Source organism: Strongylocentrotus purpuratus, unplaced genomic scaffold, assembly GCF_000002235.5.
Source record: "Strongylocentrotus purpuratus isolate Spur 01 unplaced genomic scaffold, Spur_5.0 spur5_scaffold_4, whole genome shotgun sequence".
Lineage (NCBI taxonomy): Eukaryota > Metazoa > Echinodermata > Echinoidea > Camarodonta > Strongylocentrotidae > Strongylocentrotus > Strongylocentrotus purpuratus.
In genome coordinates this window covers 34,123,121-34,149,055 of record NW_022145610.1, presented here as the reverse complement: position 1 = coordinate 34,149,055, position 25,935 = coordinate 34,123,121, and the positions used below count along the sequence as shown (strand labels likewise).

At 38.7% G+C, this 25,935-nt stretch overlaps 1 protein-coding gene across 1 annotated transcript in view; it reads left to right on the top strand.

Moving 5' to 3' along the window:
- The window catches only part of LOC100893032 (leishmanolysin-like peptidase), a 31,935-nt gene extending 6,000 nt beyond the window's left edge, over nt 1-25,935 (top strand). Inside the window, exons 5-22 of the mRNA XM_030997934.1 lie at nt 512-693; nt 4,223-4,322; nt 5,396-5,490; nt 10,298-10,412; nt 11,887-12,003; nt 13,696-13,883; nt 14,372-14,489; nt 15,615-15,704; nt 16,437-16,488; nt 17,127-17,240; nt 17,621-17,728; nt 18,237-18,352; nt 19,332-19,566; nt 19,983-20,129; nt 20,731-20,868; nt 24,206-24,319; nt 24,833-24,982; nt 25,615-25,935. Of these exons, the coding sequence (XP_030853794.1) occupies nt 512-693; nt 4,223-4,322; nt 5,396-5,490; nt 10,298-10,412; nt 11,887-12,003; nt 13,696-13,883; nt 14,372-14,489; nt 15,615-15,704; nt 16,437-16,488; nt 17,127-17,240; nt 17,621-17,728; nt 18,237-18,352; nt 19,332-19,566; nt 19,983-20,129; nt 20,731-20,868; nt 24,206-24,319; nt 24,833-24,982; nt 25,615-25,718 (2,283 nt within the window). The 3' untranslated portion in view covers nt 25,719-25,935. The remainder of the gene's footprint in view (nt 1-511; nt 694-4,222; nt 4,323-5,395; nt 5,491-10,297; nt 10,413-11,886; nt 12,004-13,695; nt 13,884-14,371; nt 14,490-15,614; nt 15,705-16,436; nt 16,489-17,126; nt 17,241-17,620; nt 17,729-18,236; nt 18,353-19,331; nt 19,567-19,982; nt 20,130-20,730; nt 20,869-24,205; nt 24,320-24,832; nt 24,983-25,614) is intronic.

Sequence of the window (25,935 nt, the reverse complement as noted above, 5' to 3'; positions counted from 1 at the left end):
CCCCCCGAAAAGCAAGAGGATTTACTTTAATAGGGCTACTTGACGCCCAAAGTTTGCCCCCTATTTGGGGGGCATGTCAGACCATTTGGAGTAAACTTCAAGAAAATTTCTCTATTGTGCCCCTTCCTTTTACAAAAAAAACAAAAACGATCCGCCTCTTGTTTCGATGGGATGCTTTTGGAATGTTAAGTGAAATGAAAATATATCTAAACTTTGAAGAAAAAATAACGTTTACTTTTAGGTAATTGTCAGATGTAGCCAATAATTTCTTTTTTAAAACGAGCACCTTTACACGTAGGCCTACAATTTATATAGTAAAGAAAAAACAGCATATCATATCAAATAATAACAGACTGATGGGCAGGCATAAGCCAAAACTTGATTTGTTGTTTGTTTACTTGCTCGCCCACGTTGTCGCTCGCATTATTTTAGTACTTGGAAAGACGGTGTTCATACTGCTCTTACTTCAATGTAATTTGTACTGTATATGCCTACCTTTAAATTCATATAGCCGTGCTCCACATGCAAGCGGTATGAGAACGGGACAGAGTACGACTGCGTGCCCGAACCAGGAGGACCCGCCGAGAGAGGCGTGAGCGACGTTCATTACGTTCTCTATGTCACCTCTGTTCCATGCCCAAACGGCGTTATCGGGTTTGCTAATGTATGCTATCTTGACCCGAGGCTGAAAAGGTGGGACCACATTCAACATTCAATACCCAAGTGCTGACGTCATATTAGTTCGACGTCCAGGTTACTGCGGTTCTAAACAACAGAGTATGCCCTTGAGTTTCACCGCGAAATCATTCAGGCTACCAAAGTCAATGTTTATATTGGGGCTGGTGTGATCCCGCACCATTGTTTAGCACGAAATTATTTGGAACCAGTCACCTTGACAACTTTACCAGTATGACGTCACACTTCGTACTTTGTTGGCTTGAGTTGGATCCCTCTCCATCCCTCCCCTGCCCCTCCCCTCTCTCTCTCTCTCTCTCTCTCTTCCCTCTCCCTCTCCCTCTCTCTCTCTCCCTCCCCCTCTCTCCCTCTCCCTCTCTCCATCTCCCCTACCCCCCCTCTCTCTCTCTCTCTCTCTCCCTCTTCTCATTATCTACCTCTCCCTCTCTTTTTCATCGCATTCTATGTTTCTCTTTACAACTAAAAACCTCGCAAGAGGATTAGATGGCCTCCATTTATAACTAGGAGTTCTAGAGAGAAACATGCATACATTAAAATATATTATAATTAACAGGGTTATTCGTACACGTTACAGAAAGTGACTCGGGCACATTGTTGAAGGTTGATGACAAAACTGCGTAATTTTTGTATGAAATGTTACTTATTTTATTTCTTCTACTGTACTAACCCTCTAACAAGCAAAAACTCCTGAACAAATTCTTAAACCGCAAAGATATTTATTGTTTTCTTTGAACGAATCACTGTGCAACAACAGTAAATTCTCCCAACCATTTTTGAATTTTCCCAACCGTTTCCCCATGCAAATAAGACATAGAACAGGCTTTTAAAAATCTGTCAACACTAAAATGTTTGAAATGGTATATAGAACCAATTCATTGCTCTGTGACGATTTACATTCACCTTAAAATGTAATCAAATTGTAATAATATAGTTGGGAGAATTAAGGAATCGATCAGATCAGTTTTTCCCAATTTGTATTATTAATAATGGTCCGTTTTCACTCAAACTTTCAGATTATCTTTAATTGTACATCTAGCTTTGAATTCACTACGCTATCACCATTTTCTCTCATCTGAACAATGTTACCAAGTCCATTTAAGGACCTCCATTTTGTATTGAAATTGCCCTTTATTAAAGGCGTAAATATACTCACATTGTATCTGGATTAGATTTTATTTAAAAAATGACGAAGATCCTAGTCAAATTATAATACACAGCCGACATTTTTTTCCGTACGCGTAATCGGTCTTTAATATACAAATATTGACTGCTTACGAGGATGCTGGTGGAAATTATCGCTCCCAAGGTGGGGTTCATACCGGCCCTTGTATCACCTCCGAAGCTAAGGGCCGGTATGAACACCACCTTGGGAATGATAATTTCCACCAGCATCCTCATGAGCAGTCAATATTTGTATATTAGTGACCGGTGTTTAGCTTTGTTGAATAACCGGCCATTTAATAATTTAGATTACACTTAGAAATTCAAACTCTAAATGTATGGAATTTTGCACGAGGGTAGGTTTAATATCAAATGACAAGGATCCTCAACACTGACAATTTTGCATATCAAATAATGCACATCTTGTGTTTAGGCATAATGTATCCATCCTCAATACCTTTGAAACAGTCTAAACTACTGGCAGTCGGCAGTCTGACTGTTCCACATGTACAGCCTAAGTAGATAATTTTGTATTTACTTATGCTCTCTCTCTCTCTCTTTGATGTCATAGGTCTATTTATATATTTTGTAATGAAACTTGAATGAGGCAAATAACTAGGTTAATATACACTGTTGGTCATAATGGTGGAATAATTATTTTTACCCCAATTTATTGAATGATTTGGACAATGATTTATTCCTAATAGATCTAGATAATAGTATACATTCTCAGATTTTAGTGAATGACAATTGGGGAGTGTTTTTTTTTTGCGTGACTGCTAAAGCAGATGTGAGCTACTATGCTAATCAGCTAGGGGACCTACGTCCTTAAGACATAACTGACAGTAATGGGGATTAATGCCTCATAAAAGGGCACTAATATAGCACATCGACACGGTTTTGATCCTGGGGGCTCACAGTAACGAAGCCATTGCTTAGCCAATGAATCATGACTATACGCATCGGGCGCTAGTGTACGTCGACGCCCCCACAACAACAAACAAACAAAGAAAATGCAATACATTTTTAAAAATTCGTTGCATTTTCCCTCATTCCCCATTAGGAAAAGTTCCTCTATAGGGTCATGCATTATGGTTCAAGGCATGCCCACCTAGAAGATTTTTTTATGTTGGGGGTCGGGGCAAAATGCAATGAATTATTGAAAAATTATTGCATTTTCTTTGTTTTGTTTTTGTTTTTGTGGGGGCGTTGACATACCCTAGCGCCCGCTGCGTATAGTCATGATTCATTGGCTAATATATAAGCAATGGCCTCGTTACTGTTAGCCCCCATGATCAAAATCGTGTCGATGTGCTATATTAGTGCCCTTTTATGAGGCATTAATCCCCATTACTGTCAGTTATGACTTAAGGACGTAGGTCCCCTAGTTGATTAGCATTGTAGCACATACATGCTTTAGCAGTCACGCAAAACAAACACTCCCCAATTGTCATTCAATAAAATCTGAGAATGTATACTATTATCTAGATCTATTAGGAATAAATCTTTGTCCAAATCATTCAATAAATTGGGGTAAAAATAATTATTCCACCATTATGACCAACAGTGTATGAATGTCCAGTTATTCATACCAAGTTGGACGGGGAGCAGTCATTTACTTATGATACCCATGCACTATGTCATATGAAGGAAGCACTAGTTATAAGATTAAAACTCTTCTTAAAACATACTTCTTTAAATTGTATTTTTGACTGAGTCACAGTCGGGCATTTGCAGCACCAATTTGATCTGTTATTTATTTCTCCTTAAGCACATAAAGACGCTACGACAGAGATGTGCGCTATAAATGCACTGTATTATTTGGTATTATATCCTGCATCAAAAATTTGTTGGCTTTTGATTGGTTGAGAGCTCGTCACATGACCAAAAATATTTGAGCTATTTTTAGAAAGTACTATATGAGAGTACTATTTTGGTTTACTATTTGGGAGTTGAAAAAAAAATGTGAATTTTTTTTTTTAATTGAATCAATTTTTTTCTTCAAATCTTAATTTAATGAAAACAAAACATTTTAAATCTTTTTAGATAAAAATTAACATTTTTTTTGTTCCAAATTTTTTTTCTTTCCCAAAAATGTTTTTTGTTTTTTTTTGTTTTAAAGAAATTTTTGATGCAGGATATAAAACAAATATACCATGCCTTCTATACGAGGTACTGGTTAAACTATGGGCCTCGGTGACTCCAAAAGTACCATTTGCTTCGGGGCTGCGCCCCTCAGCAAATAGTAGTATTGGAGTCACCTCTTGCGCATAGTTTTAACCAGAACCTCTCAAGACAGTGTATATTTGTATATCATATACATTAGTGATTCATATGTTACTATTTTATTGCTTTCGACTCCAAGGCCTAATACAGGGTTCATCAACATTTGTCCAGGTGCCGAAACATTCCTTGAACCAGAAGATATTCAACAGCTAGTACAACATGAAATCTACCATGCAATAGTAAGTAATATTGGATAGAGAGTGATATATCCCTCGTGATCATAATTTTTTTACCCTCAGCGGTGCGCGCTTCATGAAAAATATAACCATTATAGAAAATATAACTCCCTCGGGTGGTCCAAAGAAAGTTATGTTACACACCCTACCATCTTTGTAAAAAAAAAGAAGAAAAAAAAGATGGCCGCATGTAGTTGTTTAGCTAATGTTTATCTGTCCCCAAGCAGGTCTTTAAATATCGATATGCATATGGACACGAGCTAAAGCGAGGTAAATCGTGCAGGAAACGCAGCTATACGTGCTCCGAAAAAGAGGTGCGTTTGTGTGCGTTTACCTGCGCTAAGCCACTCGATGTCGCTCGCATTCACTGGTTGCCACTCGCACCCGCTCGTATGCGATTTGACCTTGCGTTTGCTTGCGATAGTTTAGAAAATGTTAAAACTAGCGAGCGATCAACGCAGGCATATGCGCTAGTCTGCGTATTGAGTACGTAGTGAGCACGTTTTATTGCGCGTTATTGGGTATGACTGCCTTTGTCTGCGTTCGGGTAATACGCAGCAATACGCAAGCCAAATACGCAAAGGTGTGACTGAGGCATTAAGACAGGTCTCACTGTACAAGGCGATTTTGTCAACACTTTTTTCACTGACCCTGGTGCTCAGTCGCCCGTCGCAGAAATGTTATGAACAGGGTATTATTGGATAGAAATAGATTTCAAGGTCATATTGGTTATACCTTTTTAATCAAGAGCTACCAAAGTTTGGTACACTTCTTTTGATACGCACTGTGTATCTCGTATTAAAAAGTGTTGGGTCGAGACGCGAGTTTTCGTGAATTTGCTGTATTTTTTTTTATTTAAAGAAAATATCGGATAAACTAGACCCAACAATTTGGCGATAAAGAGAGTGGTTTATTTCATAAAAGTTTCATCCGACCCTTTGTTAATAAGGGGTATGTTATTCACGAAAGTGCGTGTAACGCGATATTAATGCGAAGACCCAATGCGAAGTGAGCCAAATGAACAAATACCTTGGACTTGCCCTTTTAAACATTGTTTCTTATTCGTATTCTTACAGGGTATCTTACCAGGCTTGTTTGCTCTTTTCCGGGATGAAAATGGAGACCCCTTGACCCCCCTTGGGGACGATGGCTTCCCCACTGAATTGAGCAGGTAAGGTCTGTCACATGGTACACTCAAATAAAGAAACCTAAACATATGCCATTTACGATACTCATTATTATGATCAAGCTTTATTATAAAGCAAAGTAGAGTACCAGTCTCTGACGAAAGAGATGATGGTAAGAACGAAATAAATACCCTCTTTCAATAACTTTCCAAAAACACTCGGTCCCAGCAATATAAACCAACCTTGTCTAAATATAAATGATCACCACCCTTGTCACAGGTATTAAATCTTTCTATATTTTGTTATATATGAAATCCACACCAATAATGTTCAATATAAGCAGACCTGACTTGTCTAAATATATAACATATCTGTAACTTATATCAATTATCTCATACACTTCTCGTTCTTGAGAAACTATAAACAGACCTGTATTGTCCGCTTATTCAGTTATCAAATTATCAACAACTGATTTCTTGTCGTAAACATTCATGTTCACTCCAGTATTTTCCACTAACTTCACCCTTGCCTGACCTTTCACAATGATCTTTGCTTATAAGCAATTTCAAAGTCGCCTTTATATAACGCATACATCAACAATATACGCACTCAATCTCGAAATAGTCAATATGCCCAACTGATAGGACTGGCTCTGGTACACCTTTCACATCTCAGTTCTATCTTCAGATATAGTCCTGTATAAGTTTTTCAGACCTGGAAAAGTACAAGTTTTGTTTGTTTTGTTGATTTGTGTTCTAGATGGGTATTAAAGTAAATTTAGCTTGGTTGCCAGCTTGGCAACCTTGGGCAATTTTTTTTTTTTATTGAATAGCCATATTAGCATAATTTTCTAATTAGCATATGTGCAATATGTAATAATGTTGCTAATCTCAATCCAGAAAGCCTGAAAACATGGATAATACGATTTTTCAAGGGTTTTCTATGGTGAGGAATTCATTTATGACACCAGTTTTTTATTGCAAGTAATGCAATTGTCTTAAATAGCATAATGAGCTAATAAGCATGTGTACAATATATGGACTTCATTGTGATTGTTTATCTATAAAGCCTAAAAATGGTGCAATGCAACATTGTAAATCACTTAATTCATGAGAAGATATTCCATGTAGCTGTAGTAGAATTACCCTAATAACCATAACAATCTAATTAGTATATATGTGCAATATGTAAGAACATTGCTAATCTTAATCCAGGAAGCCTAAAAACATGGATAATATGACTTTTCCAGGAATTCTGCCACAAGCTTGAGCAACGTCGGGCTTGTACTCTCAATGGTTCTGGCTTTGGTAAACATAGACAGATCATAGTTCGCACTGTTGTATTCAACATCCCTGGCCTATGTTCGTACCTGTCTCACCACATCATCAATTCAATCACTTTCATCTGCTTTAAACATCTTCAGTGTGTTTCCGACAGTCTGTGTATTAAAATCCAATGACTGAAGCCCAACCATCAATGCGTATGATGAACCCGTCAATTCCTCGACATTTCATGAGGTTTGACAACATTGCCTCGCGACCAAGATAACCACCACATTGGACATACAATTTGTGAAACTCAATAGAGTCCCAAATAATTGATATTCTACAAATATGCTTATTAGGCTTATTAGTACAATAATTACATATTAAGCCAAGTGCATTACTTAAAAATAACAAGTGGTGTCACAAATGAATCCCTTATCATGGAAAACCCCAGAAAAGTCATATTATCCCTGTTGTCAGCCTTCCTGGATTAAGATTAGCAACATTATTACATATTGCACATACAGTGTATATGCTAATTAGGCTTATTATACTACATCTACATGGAATATCTTCTCATGAATTAATTTGTAGTCTTTCAAAAGGTGATTTACAATGTTGCATTGCACCATTTTTAGGCTTTATAGATAAACAATGACAATGAAGTCCATATATCGTAAACATGCTAAATTAGCTCATTGTGCTATTTGAGACATACTGGTGTCATAAATGAATTCCTTTTCATAGAAAATCCTTGAAAAGTCACCTTATCCATGTTTTCAGGCTTCCTGGATTACGATTAGCAACATTATTACATATTGCACATATATGCTAATTAGATTATTGTGCTAATTAGGCTGATTATACTACATCTACAGGGAATATCTTCTCATGAATTAATGATTAATCTTTCAAACGTGATTTACAATGTAGCATTGCACCATTTTTAGGCTTTATAGATAAACAATGACAATGAAGTCCATATATTGTACACATGCTTATAAGCTCATTATACTAATTATGCTATTTAAGACAATTGCATTACTTGCAATCAAAAACTGGTGTCATAGATAAATTCCTCACCATAGAAAACCCTTGAAAAGACGTATTATCCATGTTTTCAGGCTTCCTGGATTGAGATTAGCAACATTATTACATATTGAACATGAGCTATTAAGTAGATGATTATGCTATTATGGCTAAAAAAAAAGTTGCCCAAGGTTGCCAAGCTGGCAACCAAGCTGAATTTACTTCAATACCCATCTAAAACACAAATATTTAAAAAAAAATTACTTATCAACTTTTCCAGGTCATGTACATGGTATATGGTACCGTCTACTGGACTAATATGTGTTTCAAGTTTATCTAACTATTTTGTATCTCAACAAGTTCCATAATATTCTGTCAAAATTCTCGGCACAATTACAGCTCACTAAACTGTTCATTTTGCGTTCTCTATTCTGGAGACGCCATGTTCTTGGTGATATGTCGGCCACTTGTTAAAAATCAATATCCCGTCTCGCATCAACTCTCGTAGAAACCTGAGCCTGTCTCCCAAGACCCTGTGCCATCTAAAATGTAAAGCTACAGTCCCATATACGTCCCGGACCGTCCCGGACCATCCCGGACCCCATCCGGGGTGATCCGGGATTCGGTCCGTGTTGACACCGTGTTGGCACCGGGGTGGTCCTGGATGGTCCTGGATGGTCCTGGGTGGTCCTGGGCGATCCGGGAGTCGACCCCGGATGTTTTTGACGGTCAAAAACTGCCGGGGTGGTCCGGGACGGTCCGGGACAATAGTTTGATCCGGGGTGATCCGTGTAGCCACCGTGCTGGGTCCGGGGTCATCCGTAGTGGCGCCGGGGCGGTCCGTGTTGATCCGTGGCAGTCCGGGAGTGAGTTATTGACCGCCCAGGACCATCCAGGACCATCCAGGACCACCCCGGTGCCAACACGGTGTCAACACGGACCGAATCCCGGATCACCCCGGATGGGGTCCGGGATGGTCCGGGACGGTCCGGGACGTATATGGGACTGTAGCTTTTAAAGCATCACACTTTTTTGAACAAAACATCCCGGACCATCCCGGATCACCCCAGACCATGGTCCGGGACTGGGGCTTAAAGCCCCAGTCCCATATAAAGCCGGACCAGCACGGACGAGCACGGACCACTCCGGACCATCCCGGACCATGGTCTGGGGTGATCCGGGATGGTCCGGGATGTTTTGTTCAAAAAAAGTGTGATGCTTTTAAGCTACAGTCCCATATATGTCCCGGACCGTCCCCGACAATCCCGGACCCCATCCGGGGTGATCCGGGATTCGGTCCGTGTTGACACCGTGTTGGCACCGGGGTGGTCCTGGATGGTCCTGGATGGTCCTGGATGGTCCTGGGCGGTCAATAACTCACTCCCGGACTGCCACGGATCAACACGGACCGCCCCGGCGCCACTACGGATGACCCCGGACCCAGCACGGTGGCTACACGGATCACCCCGGATCAAACTATTGTCCCGGACCGTCCCGGACCACCCCGGCAGTTTTTGACCGTCAAAAACATCCGGGGTCGACTCCCGGACCGCCCAGGACCATCCAGGACCATCCAGGACCATCCAGGACCATCCAGGACCACCCCGGTGCCAACACGGTGTCAACACGGACCGAATCCCGGATCACCCCGGATGGGGTCCGGGATGGTCCGGGACGGTCCGGGACGTATATGGGACTGTAGCTTATAGGTGAAACATGCATCAATTAAAATTGTAAATATTTTCCTCTTCTTTCATCATAATGTTCTTTGCCCAAAGTATAATTGATAGCGAATGGTAAAACAACATGTTATACCTTCCTCGTATTTCAATTTGTCATTTGAAATAAAATCACCCTTCATTAGAGTACCAGATTATACAATCATCAATGTAGTAAAAGAATACAATTTCATGATTTCAAAAAGTATCGGTTCTACTTCAAGCTGCAAATTCTCATGTAGCAACAGTTATAAAACAAGAAGTCACGTACATCTTTCTCAACTTGTATTCTTCAATGTATGGACAAGCAGCTATATTGCTTATGCAGCGGTCACAAAGGTTCGTACGAGAGATTATTTCGTATGAATCTCCCTGTTTTTCCATTGTCTTCCCGAATTTCCATTGTCTAAAAAATCGTTCGTACGGCGTTCGTAGCAGTTCGTAATGGCATTTATGACCGAGGCTTTAAGCAAGCTGCTACGTACACCAGGACCTCTGTACACCAAGAAAACTTCATTGGATGTGGCCCCTATCCATTGTTACTCCAGTACATTATATACAGTCATCTACAAAAGAACTCCCTGTCTATAACAGGTGTAATGCCATTCCACTCTCCTTTCAATGGTGGCCTCAACCTTTTCAAACAGTAACCTGTGACAACACATTCAATGCTTAGCGGGACACTGTATAATTTCTATACTAATTACATCCACCGATGGCACATTCTCTCTCTCTCTCTATCTCTCCCTCACATGTACACGCTATACTTTCGCTTTATTTAGTTTCCTTGTTTCATGAAAGAAAAATACCTCGTTTGAACTGTTTCCTTCATTTTACAGTGAGGGATTCTATCAATGGAGTGATCGTGTAGCTCGAACCCAAACCCTAGATTGGGATATCCGTGGGGGTCAAATAGAACGAAATGTGACGATCATGGTAACACCTAACCTTGTGGTAAGTTTTTTTTAAAAATACTCCAAATTATCACATAGGTGCTGTAATTCTGATTACGGACACGGCTAGAAGGACGGATAATAATAATATTGATGATTTATGATGTGAGTGGTATTAATAATGACGTTGTTGATATTGTTGACGGTGATGATTTTGGTATTCATACTGATGACCATATTGATAATTATCATTATAAATATGAATATGATAATTGTGCTGCTGATGAAAAAGATGAGACCCGCCCCCTCGCTCAGTGTTATTTAGGGTACGCGTATATTTGTTCCCTCCCTTTGAAAGCACCCCCTATTTCAGCACTGCCAAGATTTCTGGACCCCCTTTCGCGGGCTTTTCCTGCCTTGAAGATCCCCCTAAATCCGGAACACTGGTCAATGTACCCCCTATCTATGATATTCAAGAAATGTTATAACCCCCTTTTTAAATATCTCAGGAGTCCAAAGAGAGAGAGGGAGAGAGAGAGAGAGAGATAACCATCATCCTTTATTTCCATTTCATCCGAAGAAAATTTGCACCAATAATTGTACCTTAAGCTATGGTCACAAATCAGAGCAGCGACCGACCGATCAGTAGCCTGCTCGGTCGCTGCTGGAATTAGGCATCGCTCAGCGATTAGGTCGGTGCCCGGGCGGCGATTGAAAAGTGAGCAGGCGCCGCCCAAATTTTAACTCCGCGCTAAAACTTCAGCGGCGACCGAGCGATGCCCTAAAAACGAGCGGTGCCTGGGCGGCCGCCGCTCGGTGGCCGGGCAGCCGGCGGGCAGAATTGGTTAAAAAATCGCCGCTCGGCCGCCGAGCAGGCTACTTTTGGGTAATGTGACCATAACATTAGATATCATGATTGGATGTATGTTTATAGACGATTAGACGCCCTTCTCTATGGAAGAAATATTTTTCTTTGTTAAGATTTCGTCATAAATTTGTTACGACTAAGTTGCTTCAAGTACCACATTACACATTGTCGTTCCTATTTACTACATAATCATCCAATAAAAAAAACTTATAGACAATGCAATTTCTTCACAATGATTGTGTGATGAGTATTATCTGTGATCTGCGCAGTATACACACACACACACACACACACACACGCACCCACATGTATATATATATATATATATATATATATATAAATATAAAAGTGCGAGAATTCTCAACTCTGACATGACAACGGGTGTTCCAGAATATGTAGGCGTATTTGTTTTTGTATGTGTTTGCACTTCAGAACCTGAAGAAGGCCTCACAAGCCGAAAGCTCGTAATAAAATTGTAAAGTACAGCTACGTCTCACGTTCCTAGACCATTTTGTTCACGCCTATATATATATATATATACATGTATATATAAACTGTACTATATATACATATACACATGGACAAACATGTATACATAGACAAACACACACATACATGCTGCTCAGATCAAAGGGTCAAAGATATAGCTATGTTTTCATCATTGTAGAGAGAAGCTCGTGAATACTACGGATGTGACACAATTGAGGGAGTCGAACTGGAGGACGATTATGGAAGATTTCCATCTGGAAGTGCTCTGAGTCATTTTGAGGCCCGATTGATGCCGGTAAGATTGTTTAAATGTGTTTGTCAAAGGTGTACCTTTCATTTTTCGTATTCCCCTACAGAATTATGTAATTGAATGATGATAATCTAAATTTAGATAGAGAAATTGAAGATGTTACAGCCTTGGGGTGGTATTCTGAACATTGTTGTAAGTTTTGTGTTATCTTTTGTTGTATCTTCCAGAGATAACACAGCGCTAATATTGTTGTAAGTTGGTATTCTGAACATCATTTTATCCCTGTGTTATCTCTTGAAGGACCGCCTTTATCTTATCTTTGACCACTGTTGACACGCCCATTTGTATTGACCCTACCAATCAAAATCTGTTTTTATATAAGCATGATAAGTAGGTCAACCAATAGGAGTACTTTATACCATACTGAAGATGCGCCCAGCGCATACTAATCTTGGCGTAATTAGTTAATTGAGCGCTTATAATATATGCGCGTCCTCATCATGCGCTGTGCATGTGACACGTGGATCATGAATACAAGTCACGCTTTCAAGAAACATCACAGAGATGAGAGCATTAAAATCGTCATATCCTAGCATGTAATTTCTTAGAAATTTCTCATCTGTGATGTCTCCAGTCAACACACAACCTTCTTCTAACTCGTCTATTGGCACTGAGTTGGTTCTGGGCAAGAAAGATTGCCGCCATTATATCAACTTAAAAGATACAACAACCCCCTACCTGTTGTAAATATTGTTGTAAATACCATGCAAGATAAAGATGAGATAAAAGATACAACAACTTTCAGAAAATACCAATTATCTCGACATATTATCTCGTGCGCATATGCAAATGAGGATTAACCGCCATTTTTATTAATAATACGCACAATTACAAGCGCACCAAAGTATGAGCGCAGGCGCTAGGCGCGGCTGAAGAGATAAGAGAAAATATACAACAAAAGATAACACAAAAGATACAACAGTGTTCAGAATACCAACTTTATCTTATCTCCAAAGATACAACAATATTAGAGATAACACAGGGTTCAGAATATTTCTGTTGCATTTGTCACAATGTCCCGACACCCAATTTTCTGAAATTGACATCCGAATGTTAGGCCATTAAAAAAATAAACATGTTTAGCGTCCTCGCCCGCTTCCTTTTGGGGGGCCGCCTCCTATTTTATTATTTTTGTTGTTGAATTTTCTTCTTTTTTTTCTTTTTTTTTTAAAGAAAAAAAACATGAAAAACACTGCTAAAATAGATCTATTTCTGATTTTAAAAAAAAAAATGTCGACGGCCATCTTGAAAAATAGACCGACTGTCAGGGGAAATGTACCTAGCGGCCATTTTGATAGAAAAAAAATGAAGGGCCTCCTCCTTCCTATTTTTCGAAAAAACGGGACGCTAAACATGTTTTTTTTGTAATTTGGCCTTACAACACCCCTGTGTCCCGCTCATCCGATATCTCTATGTTCCATCAATTACGTGGTCTGTTTCCCTATGTTTCAACCCCTCATGTTCAACACTCTTATGTTCCAACACCGACACCCATATTTGCTGACACCCGTATGTTCCGATACCGCTAGGTTAAAACATCCCTACTTTCTGCCACCCTCTTGGTTCAACACCTGTATGGGCACCTTTGTTCTGGTGTATCTTAGTCGTTTAGGCTACATATACCCAACTTCGCCAGCGTAATAACTAGCACCCAACTTTCAACCTTTTGTTTGCTAGACCGAGTCAATGGGGCCGGGTTTCGCTAAGGGGCGAAAATTCTCTCGTTTCACTTTGGCATTCCTCGAAGATACCGGATGGTATAAGGCGAACTATGACCTTGCTGACCCATTCACTTGGGGTCGTGACCTCGGGTGTGGCTTCGTCAACAAGAGTTGTAAATGGTGGATGGACACTCAGAGAAACAGGTAAGAAAACAGAGGGAAAACCCGAGTAGAAAACAAAGAAAAGAACGAGGAGCGTCTGATAAACACAAATTTTTAAACGTAATTTGGTCTTTTGTGTGTAATATTGAGTTACATATAGATACACAGCAATTGCGTATATGTTATTTCATACTAATGATAACATTTGATACATAAATAAAGAGGTATAACTATGCCAACCAACCAGCGTTGTTTTTTAATCGGGCTACTTTGTATACTGAATTTCAATTCAACCTAGTTATATATTTACATGTAACTACAAGCAAACCAAAGCAGTTTAATTTTCATTTGTACTCAATTTGAAATAATTAGTATTATATTTCATGTGAGCAAAACTGAGAAACTGAATAAAAAATGACTTTAAAATATGATCCCAGGCCATTATAATCCATTAAACGTTTCTAGTTTTAACTTTATATTGCTAGTCATTTGAAGTTCTTTTACTTTCTTTTTCGCGGTCTGTCATGAAGAGGGTTGTCCCTAAGCCCGTACTGTGAGAAGCCACGCGAACTGCTCTGTGGTGTGGAAGGCAGACCTGCCTTCTGTAGTAACATAAAACTTGATGAACCACTGCCGGAACAATATCAGGTGCCGACAAAGATTTAAAGTTCAATGTCGAAGACAATTTTAATTTTCATGATGTGCCGAGTGTTCGGAACCCAGCCAGGCACTAAGGTCATATTTCAATTATCCACACAGGTGTAAATGGGTACCTGGGAATCGTTGAGAAAGAAGAGTATTAATATTGATGTGGCTACCGAGGGAAAATAAGACCCAATTATTGTATTATTATAAGTAATGGTATTATCATTATTACTTTATTTGTTATTATTGTTACATATTGCTCCGGTTGTCTCATTTTCGCTCGCTGAACCATTTTTCCAGCACAAACGTAGCTAGTTCGACGGCACTACCAAACTAGAATGTTCCATTATGTTGCAGGGTGTATATGCCATTGGGTCAACCGGTTGTGCGGAAATGGTGTGTTGGGGGAGGGGGAGTGAGACTGATCTATGATAATTAATGCTTGTTATCCTTCGTATGCTTGACTTATAACCTTACAATCGAGTGGCAAATTGCGTCCACAGTTCGACTTGTTGCACATGTGTTATATAGGCAATGGCGAGCTGGCGACCTTATTTGGCCAAATTACGGTGGGTAAACTTTCAAAAGTCAATGGGACATGAGGTTTCTAATGAAAGAGCTGGTGTCAACGACGTCGGGCGGATGTGCTTTTCGTTTAAACAAAAAATGAATTTTTAACGATTTTGGGGGGTAAAAGTCCATGGGCTAACATGTTAGGCTGCTGGACTCTGACGATAGGGGGCGTTGTCCAATAAGACTATTCGGAGCCATATGTTATCACTGTTGTTATAATTAATATTGTTTTAATATTTGTACATGATAACACTATATCTGTTAGTTGTCCAGTTATTGGCGTAAAATGAAAACAGATAAAGAAGATGGTAATGCATTATTCCATTGAATAAAACCAAATTTTTAATTGTGAAAGAGGCAAGTAACAGAGGATAACGATTTGAATTCTCTCATATCATTTTACGATTTTGAATATTAAATCATAATATTAAATATTGTACCAGTATAAGACTTACGAATGATCCATCAATCATGCGGAAAATAATACATTTGAAATTGCAAAAAGGAATGATCTTAATGTTTCTTTTTTTTCTAAATTATATGATTCTACTTTAGTATTTTGATTCTCTTCCCGGCTTCAACGAGACGGAGTTAGCTAGTGTTGGTGGTTGGCGAATGTTCCAGGACCATTGTCCTGTAATTTTCGTAAGTTGAACCAAATTGTTTTTCGTTATTTACCAGCTTACAAACCTTGAAAATAATGTATTTTCAAGGCGGGGTAATTGAGACTTCATTGGTTGTGCATATGTACAAGTATCTGACTCCTCTTGATTCAAAGTAATGGTAGTAACAACAAGAAAAAAGATGTAAACATTTCAAACCCAGGTCATGACGCAGTCACATGAGAGTGTAACATAAAATACAAGTGTTTATTCTACTTACAATAAAGTAAACCATTGACAAAGGTTTTTAAAGTCTAGAATATTTGTACGGAAGATATTTTGAATGAAATATGTACATTTATGCTATCACCAAAATATAGAATGATGTGTATTTGGGAAAATAACATTGTGTATTCGAAACGAGGTTTAGCTTAAGTATTTGTAATATATATTTCATATCTTAAATATCGAGAGGCAAAGTATGAATAAATGGTATAAGATGATCAGAATTTAAAAAAAAAACCAGCTTAAGGGTAATCTCTATACACTATTGTAATGATAATAGAAATCCTCAAATGTATTAAATGTATCAAATCCTTATGTATATATAAGGCTATTAAAAGTGCCTTAGGTTGAAGTTTGAAAGTCTCTGAAATCGTGTTGGAAGTTTTCCTGGTATCGCATTCTTTTTATTGTACTCACTTGTTATAGATAATTGGGTATTCGGAAGATATTATTTACTTTTTTTTCATCTGTGACTATCTTTTGTATATAGCCTAGGTATCGACTACAAACCAGAGATTATAGGCGACAAACATGTGACAAAGGTTAGTGAAAAATATACAAAATAAATTATCAACATTTTTGCTCGAGTAAGAGTTTGTTTATCTTGCAGGCATTGCACCATCAGGATTTGATTTGATTTGATCTGATTTAATTTCACTTGAGTTTATTTGTCAAAAAGAACAGGAAATAGGACATTTAATTTTAAAACGTTTCACGTCCAAATACAGCCGGGCATCATATGCAATCAATATTAGGTAGCGAAGCAGAAGTATGTTGTTTGAGACTATTTGACGAATTACATTTAAATAACCTTAAGTTCCCCTATAATAACATAGCTTTTCAAATGCCAATTGGTATAAGCCTACTTCACATCGTGGGGAAGAATTAAAGATGACCCATAGCGACCAATTCTTAGGGCTACATCATCAACCTTTTCTTTCGCCTTCTGAAAGTCATTTCTTCTTCACAGTGTAATGTAATGAACAGAACCTTATCTATCATTAAAAAAAAACTCTTTTCACGTTGTGTGATATAATTATCACCTGATTTGTCCAAAAGATAACATGTCAAATTAAAGTTTATACATCCATCTTCATAAATTAAAAGGTATAATTGCATAAAAACAAATAAATATTTGATAAACCTTTGTGACATGATGAACTGTCCTATTACCCCACAGATATCAACGAATGTGACAGTGACCCTTGCAACAATGGAGCGACTTGCTCGGACATAATAACGGGCTATTTCTGTACATGCACCGCAGAATATGAAGGGCGCCACTGCGATAAGAGTAGGTTGAAGAGAGCATAAAAACCAAGGTTTGATGCATCGATGCATGTTAAGACTAGCAGTGAAAGTGTCTAGGTATAGAGGATAAATCACCAGTCTTTGTGGCTTATAATACGGGGTTCGAATTCCTGCAAAGTCACTAATGTTCTCTAGCAATACATTAATCTACATTTGCCACTCTCCGCCGAGGTGAAGTGAAGGGATACTAGGCAGGTTGATTCCTCGAATGCTTAAGTTATTATTAAGATTAATACAGGGCCATCATGTAGTACTTATACCAATGTCTTAAACGAATTCTAATAGACCTTATTAGTCCAAAATATTAATAGTCCATTGACACGCAGAAAAGACACTGGAACTGATTTTCTTTTCTTATCGCAGGTAAAACCATTTGTTCCACATCAGACCAATGTGCAAAGAATGAGGTTTGCAAAGATGGGCTGTGCAGCTGTGGACACGGTCGGATCAGAACAGAAGAAGGTTGTCAAAGTTAGTATTATCAAATGAAAATACAACTTCATTTGATAGGTAGGAAATTATATAATGCCTGTTGGAATTATATAGCTACTCGGTTTTGGTGTTATAACATAATAATCCGCACTATAGGTGTAAAAAACACCTACACCAACGCATATAAATATTTGTATTTTTGTATTTGTATTTGTATTTATTAACATTTATTTCCTTCTCAACAGTACAATATGAAACACAATGTATATATACATGATATATGTAACAATTATTTCAACATAGAGTATACAGTAAATAATTCAGATACGGAAGGAGGAGAAAACCCGGAAAGCATAGCATTTCCTCAATTCTTAGTCGAAGGTTTGCCAGGACAGGCTTCATGGGTAAACTTTACATTAGTATTATTATGATTATTATCATTATTATACGATTATGATTATTATGATTATTATCATTATTATTATTATTATTTTTCATGTTGTTGTTATTTTTATGTTTGGCAATTAATAATCTTTCTTTTGTTCAGTTCCGAGACGATTCGACATGTGGTTTCAAATTACGGAGGTCAACGGGTCACTTGCAATATACCCTGGCACTTTCAAATCAATTGATGAAATAATCAGAGGAGAACTAGAGTATGCGGTAAGAAAACATTCATCTTATTACATTCTAATTCAACAAAATAAAAAAATCAATCAATCAATCAGAAGACTAACGCTTTACTTTTAGGAGGCGAGATAGCTCAGTTGGTAGAGCAGTGGTCTCGTAGTCCGGTGACCCAGGTTCGAAACCAAGGAGATGCGCTAGTGCCCTTTGGTAAGGCATTAATCCTATTTACCAGGTCTCTCGGAGGGGACCTAAAGCCGTCGGTCTTATGGTTGCTTACTAACAAGCATTTTGCTTTCTTGGCAGTCAGGTAAAATAACCACCACTACACATACACACAAACATAGCTTAAACAGAAATCCGCCACTTTCAAACGCTACATTTACGGTATTATGCATTATTTTTGGAAAGGCAGAATTAAAGTGTTCAGAGAAATATGCAGTATCATCTACTGTTTACTAGGCATGCAATTGCTTTTTACCATTACAATTCAATATGCTGTTTGATTATTCGTTTAAAAGACTCAGTAACATTGCCTGAAATTCTGAAACGAAATCCTGCATTTAGCTCATGCTGCAATCATAATTATAACTTAAGGTCAATCAGGAATCCCATGGCTTTTACAAGCCGATCGCCTCTCTGATTATCAAGATATTTATGACTGGAAATCGAAATTTCATTTTTCGTTTGCCTAACGGCTATTATAACACTAGAGTATTGAGGGAAAATGATCATGGTAAAACCAGTCACTCAAAGATTTTTACTTTTCGAGGCACTTCGTGATCATTTTGAAGCACAACCTTTTTTAGGGCTTCAATATTATACCATATCACAGACATCAATAACACTTAGGACCATGTATCTCAGATTTAACATTGTTAAACGGTGCCTTTAATTATTTTCCGATTTTCCTTGGATTTGTCATATAAAGACGGGGAAAAAAAATCAAACTTATGTTTACTTTTAAAAATGCCATAAATGGAATGCTCATTATTTGCCCGCTTAATTCCTTCAGATCTTTCATCGGTTATCAAGATGGGAGATCTTTGTTGACTCCGTATTCAGTGTCGAAATCAAGTCCTTCAATGGAAGTCTCGGAGTAGGGATAGAAATCGTTCTCGATGCAGGCAGTACACCGGATGACGTCATGATTTATGATCTTATGACGGATGATGTCTATTTCGCCGCCCAAGATCTGTCGTCTGGATACACATCTTACACCGTGGATGTTAACTCTATCGTTGTTCAAGGTATGCGATGGGCCATGGCTCTGTGGTTAGCGAGTCTGGACACTTGAAGGTTCAGGGTTCGAAATCACGATCAATATTCTGCTTTTAAGGGCATTATTTCTTAGTTACGTATGTTATTAGTTACGAATTAAAGCAGAATTATAAAAGTGAAACCTGTAGATAATGCAACCGGTTTTCATTGATGTAGGTCCTAATATTGTTCCTACTTTTTCATAACGTAGACCTCTTTTCCATGATTGTTGGACACATCATTATGCAAGGGTAACGTTCTCAATATATCCTATTGTTTGGCCCGGACTAGGCAATACGTCATTGTAATGAAATTGCCTGAGGTTGATTTTTCGCGATTGTGTTTTTTAAAGAGTTATTTAATAAACGGTCCAATGACATATAGAAAACCCATCTTCCTGTCTCAGATTTGGATGAATGCGATGAAATGGAATACTCCGCTTGCTCTGTATATTCTACTTGCAACAACACGATTGGTTCCTACCAGTGCTCCTGTCTGTCTGGCTTTGGAGATCAAGGGGATCCGACAGATGGGCAAGGAACGGTCTGTATTGGTAAGATAATGATGCCCATTTAAAGATTCAGAAGCTAACTTAGCTAAAGATATATCTCCACTGACTATCTTTGTTGTTTTATTTTGTCGTTTTTGTATTTACTACTCCATTCTCGCTGGGATCGGCATTGGATAGGCCTTGCCCCTTTGCCATTTCTCCCAATATGCTCTGCTTATTTTATAATTGTTTTATAATTTATATTATGTACAGTATTTTTTATTCCACGTAGTAGAGGTGTCCTGGTCTAGTGGATATACCTCCGGACTGTAGATCACATGGTTCGTGAGTCCAGTCTCAGCACTTATGTCCTTTGTCAAGACGTTAATCTACATTTGCCACTCTCCACCCAGATAAAGTATATAGGTACCCGGTAGGATGAATTTCCTTGAATGCTTTAGCGCATTTTCTTGGCGGCTCAGCTGCAGCCGAGGTAATAATATGAAACCTTGTATCAAGTGCATCAGAGTTTATTTGGATAATAGTTGCGCTATATATATAGACATAGTATTATTTTAAGAAGGTAATGCATGAGCTATTGAAGAAAAAAAAAACTTTAGTTGAGTTTTGACAGTCTTTATGATCACGTTCTTTATACATTTAGATATCGACGAATGCAGTAATTCGTCCTTAAATGAATGCTCTCTGTTCGCCCGATGCACGAACACAGTCGGTGGATATAACTGTGTTTGTCTCTCGGGATATGTAGACTCTACTGGGAGCTCTGGAAGATTATGTGCAGGTAGGCAGTGATAACCAAAAATAATTTTCCATTATCGCCAAAACTAACGCTAAGTAAGTTATGCTATAGTCACATTACCCAAAAGTAGCCTGCTCGGCGAGTTTTTAACCAATTCTGCCCGGCGGCTGGCCGGCCACCGAGCGGCGGCCGCCCAGGCTCCGCTCGTTTTTAGGGCATCGCTCGGTCGCCGCTGAAGTTTTAGCGCGGAGTTAAAATTTGGGCGGCGCCTGCTCACTTTTCACTCGCCGCCCAAAATACGCTCGGTGCATGGGCGGTCGGCGCCCGGGCAGCGAATTTTTTTTTCCCAAACAGGTTTACCTATGAGAGTAAAATCCTGCCTCCTGATTGGTTCAGAGGTATACGCGTCATGAATATTCACGAGCTGAGTTCACAGCACTGTGGCTGAGCTGCAGTACCTAGTATATGTATTACGCATGCGCGTGGACTTCAGTTTTGCTGGCCATTTAGGTGTACAAAATGTACGTGAGCTAGCTGTGGTGCGAGGGGATTTTTATTGGGGGAAGGGGGGGGGGGTCTGTTTGTTTGTGAACATTTCTGGTTATTCTGGTGCTTGGTTTATATAGTTTTACACTGCGGATTTTTTTTCTCAAAGAGTTCACTTACAGTACACACACTAATATTCCAATTTCACACATAGGCTATACATACAAACACTATCTTTCTCTCTCTCTCTCTTTCTCTCTCTCGCTCTCTCTCTCTATAAACACACACCCACCCACCCTCATGTATTTACAAACACATAAGCAACAAATGCACACACTAGCTGTCAAGAATACACAATAGACACACACAAGGGGTATGAATTATCTTATCAGGATGGTCCGACATGAGATGGTTGGATGTGGGTCAAAGCCACTGTGTTGCTCTGAGCATGATATCTTGACAAACATTTAATATTATCACCCGTAACTGAAACCAGCACACAATTAATATCACGGTATTAGTCTCTTTTTTGTTCCACCAAGCTAATTTTTGCACCTTGCACAAATGCACTTCTCAACACGAAATATTTCACTAAATTTGTTTTGTTATTTTCACTCAAAATTAATTCAGCCATGCTCACTTTTAATCACTTCAATTATATCTTATTTAACATTGAATACAATGCAGTTGCATGGGTTGTTCTTTTATTTTGTTTACTCGGCAGAGGCCACGGTCATGTTCAAGCATTTACGCTTACGACATGTGGTCTCCTGCTTTTTCCTTTTGTATGAAACTTTTATTTTAACTAGAAACAAATTTTGTCAAACTTACATGTTATTCATTATATTTATTTGTATGTTTCTTTGTATTGATATGAAAAAGTGGAAATAAAACAAAACAAACAAACATATCAGTGGTTCTGGTTCCTTTGTGACAGATGAACCTGGCCAAAGAAAACAAAGGACATAAAGTAATATATACAGGCTCTACACACATGTCAAAGACAAGCTTTTATTATTAATATGCATACCAAGTGCACATTACACTGGTTCATCTCTTATTTAAACATGAATATCTGACTAAGTCCTTTTCAATCTTTATATCTTCAAACTTCTTTTCTCAAGATTATCTTACTTAAATCAGAATCAAAACAATATTTAAAGGACATCCATTTCATTGCATTAATTTGAGCTTTCAACAATAAATACAAACAGCAGGTTCATAACCTTTGACCTACTTTCATGAATTTAAACTTGATATGACATGCACAGGATATGATTTTACATTTTCTGTTATTAAGATACAATCCCCACACACATTTATTTCACTGCCTCTGTCAACTAAATTTGAGACTCCATATAAATTATATTGCATGCATGTGTCACTGCTTTTGAGACTAATTCAGAATACATAATAACATAACCTACTGACACTATATACTGACAATTTCAAAGCATTAAAATAAAAATGGGATGGGCCGATTTACAATTTCACAATAATATTGTGGTACTTACATAAAGACTTGTATGGTTCTTGCAGAAGAAATCGGTATTCTCTTCTTTAGAGCGACCAAAATTGCAGAGAGTTGTACTTGTAGACTCCGCCATAATACTATAGCTCATGTAAAAGTTATAACTTAGAGCCAATCACTGCGCATGCATATCCATGCATGCAGTGTATAGCCTACGTACTATAGCTGCGCTGCATCAACGAACTCAAACTTGGATTTCGATGAGCTGCATGAGCAGCTTCGCCTGGTGTCACGCGCATGCGTAATACTACTAGTATCTTTCAGCCCAGTCATGAATATTCATGATGCGTATACCTCTGAACCAATCAGGAGGCAGGATTATACTCTCGTAGGTAAACCTGTTTGGGAAAAAAAAATTCGCGCCCGGGCACCCACCTAATCGTTGGGCGATGCCTAATTCCAGCAGCGACCGAGCAGGCTACTGATCGGTCGGTCGCTGCTCTGATTTGTGACCATAGCTTAAGAGAGGTGCCTACATGATGCGGCTACGCATAGCGTATAAAGAGGGATTTGTTAATGTTGTGACCTATTATAGTTGTGACACGCGCACGCTCGTTCTTTATCGGTCAAATTCATGGAGCTAGCTCCAAATAGTTGTCCTACAATGGAGAATGTATGTAGGAGGGAACTGTTCGGGACTTCGTCAATTGAATATGAGCTCGCATGGGTGCACGTGCCACAACTATCTCCCCTCTGCTAGCTTGAGGTCGTGAGGACCAACGTCAAAATACAACTAGCCCCACAAATGTCGCACAATAAAACGTTCCGAGTCCGATCCGATTTTAGGAGAATTCGCAATAGTATTTAATACGAACATTCTAACATGAAAAATCTAGGATTTAAATAATCATTAATGATGTAGAAAATCTAGATTTAATGGGTTTTCACGATCGCTTGGAAAAATCTTAATCGGCTCAGAATCGTAAAGACGTCAGACCAATAGTGCGATTGTTTACGATTTTTAGACGATTCGGCTTTGTTTTGTTACTAGAAGAGTTCAATATAGTGAACTCCGGTTGTAAGTATTCTTATCAACATTTAGAAGTTAAATAAGGAAGATGATTTCTGCTTAGATTTCCTTTCTAATACAAATACAATTGAATTTGCATTTTTATCGAAAATTGGATTGGAGGGCGGTCGTGTAGTGTGCGGTGGGCGTAACAGGCATTATGATAAAGACCTGACCTGTCTTACAACGAGTTGCAATTAATCCAAAATAATCGCAAGTCCTCTTATCAATCGCAAGTTTGCAGTCTTCTATATTTTATGTACATAGTTGCGATTGATATCAACTCCTGATGCACATTATCAAGTATTCGATGAATGTAATGGAACGAATTCCAATTTTCCCCATAAAATCAGATATCAACGAGTGCATCTCACAACCATGCTTCAATGGCGGTACATGTAGGAACTTGAAAGACAGATTTACATGTGAGTGTTCTCCAGGCTATGAAGGACAGAACTGTGAAATAGGTAAGTCTACTTTTTACATTATCATCATATTTTCTGAACAGTTCTCATTATACATGTACTGCAACATAAGTTATTGATTTCTATCAACAATATGCTTTTGTTTTGGAAAAATCATATAATTACCATCGATCTTATTAAGATCATTTTCATTTATTTGACATGGTTGTCATAAAAGAGCAAAATTCTTTGTAGAAAAGTAAAAAATTAGATAAAAGATGTGATCGAAATCGGATAATCTATAATTTTTTTTTAAAAATGTCAAATTAGTGAATTTTACTATACGTTCTCCCAATGACTTGCATTGTCGGATAATCATTCTCTTAATACTGGCTCTCACACACAAAATGTTTTCAAAATAAAAATACGCCTTTTTTCAATTATATTGGAAACTTTGCTCCTCTCTTTCTGTTTCTCACATTCTCTATCTTCCACTCTCTTCCTCTGTCGTTCTCACCGTCCTCCTTTCTCTTTGTCACCCCTTCTCTCTATCACCACCCTCTCTCTCCATCTCAGACCAGAATGAATGCATCTCCGCCGAGCTGAATGACTGCTCCCCAGTGGCGGCTTGCACCAACGAGCCTGGAACTTTCTCCTGCGCTTGTCCTCCAGAGTACACAGATATCTCACCTACTGGTGCGGGCCCAGGAAGGGTGTGTGAAAATGGTAAAATGGCGATATACAGGAGCATCTTCTATTTTAATTAAAGGGGCAGTGGGCTATGCAGTATTTAATGCAGGAATTTTTTTTTTTAATGGGGGGGGGGGGGAGCAGAGTCATCCGAGGGCGGGGTGTTATACAGCTGGCTTGCCCAAGGAAGTAGGACAAGTAGGTGTTGATTAGTGTGTGCATGTGCATGTGCGCGTGTGCGTATGTGCGTGTGTGTGTGCGCGTGTGTGCGTGTGTGTGTGCGTGTGTGCGTGTGTGCGTGTGTGCGTGTGTGCGTGATTGCGTGTATGTATAAGCCTTTGAATGGTTGGGGGGGGGGGGCTTCCCACCGTTTTAGATATTGGAAGTGTTTTTTCTTTTTTATCTGAGTGTATTTGATGTACCAGCCTAGCGGTGTGGGTGAAGGGATGGCTGAAGTGGTTGGGTACATGAAGTCACATAATACCCAAAAGCAAGCCCTCTTCGAACATGTGTGTGGGGGGGGGGTGGGGTGGGCAGGAGGTATTTACCTACATCAAGGGAAGCCACTGGAAGTAATCGTCGACAATTATTTTGTATCTTTGTGCTTTTTCCCCTACTTTTTCTCGTATATTTCTGTAACTTATTCGTTTTTTTATGTTTCTTAACAGGTTCGATGACCTTCATCGTCATTATCTCAATGGTCGTTGGTGTCATGTTCGTCCTCTTCGTCGCATTGCTCTTATTATCCCAAGCGAAGAAGACCAAATTCTAGATCGCGCCCGTGATCGAAATGCTGATTGAGTGGTTCGTCGAACACGTACACGGCGTTCGAAACAGTTCCTATTCTACCTCTATGATTATGGTTTTGCGGTCTGTCTAAGCTCAGGAATGAAATATCAAGTTAGATAATTTGCATATGTACACAATTAATGTTTTACGTTATTAGTTTGTATATTGTAAGATATTGTTCAGTATTCTTGTTTTTAAAA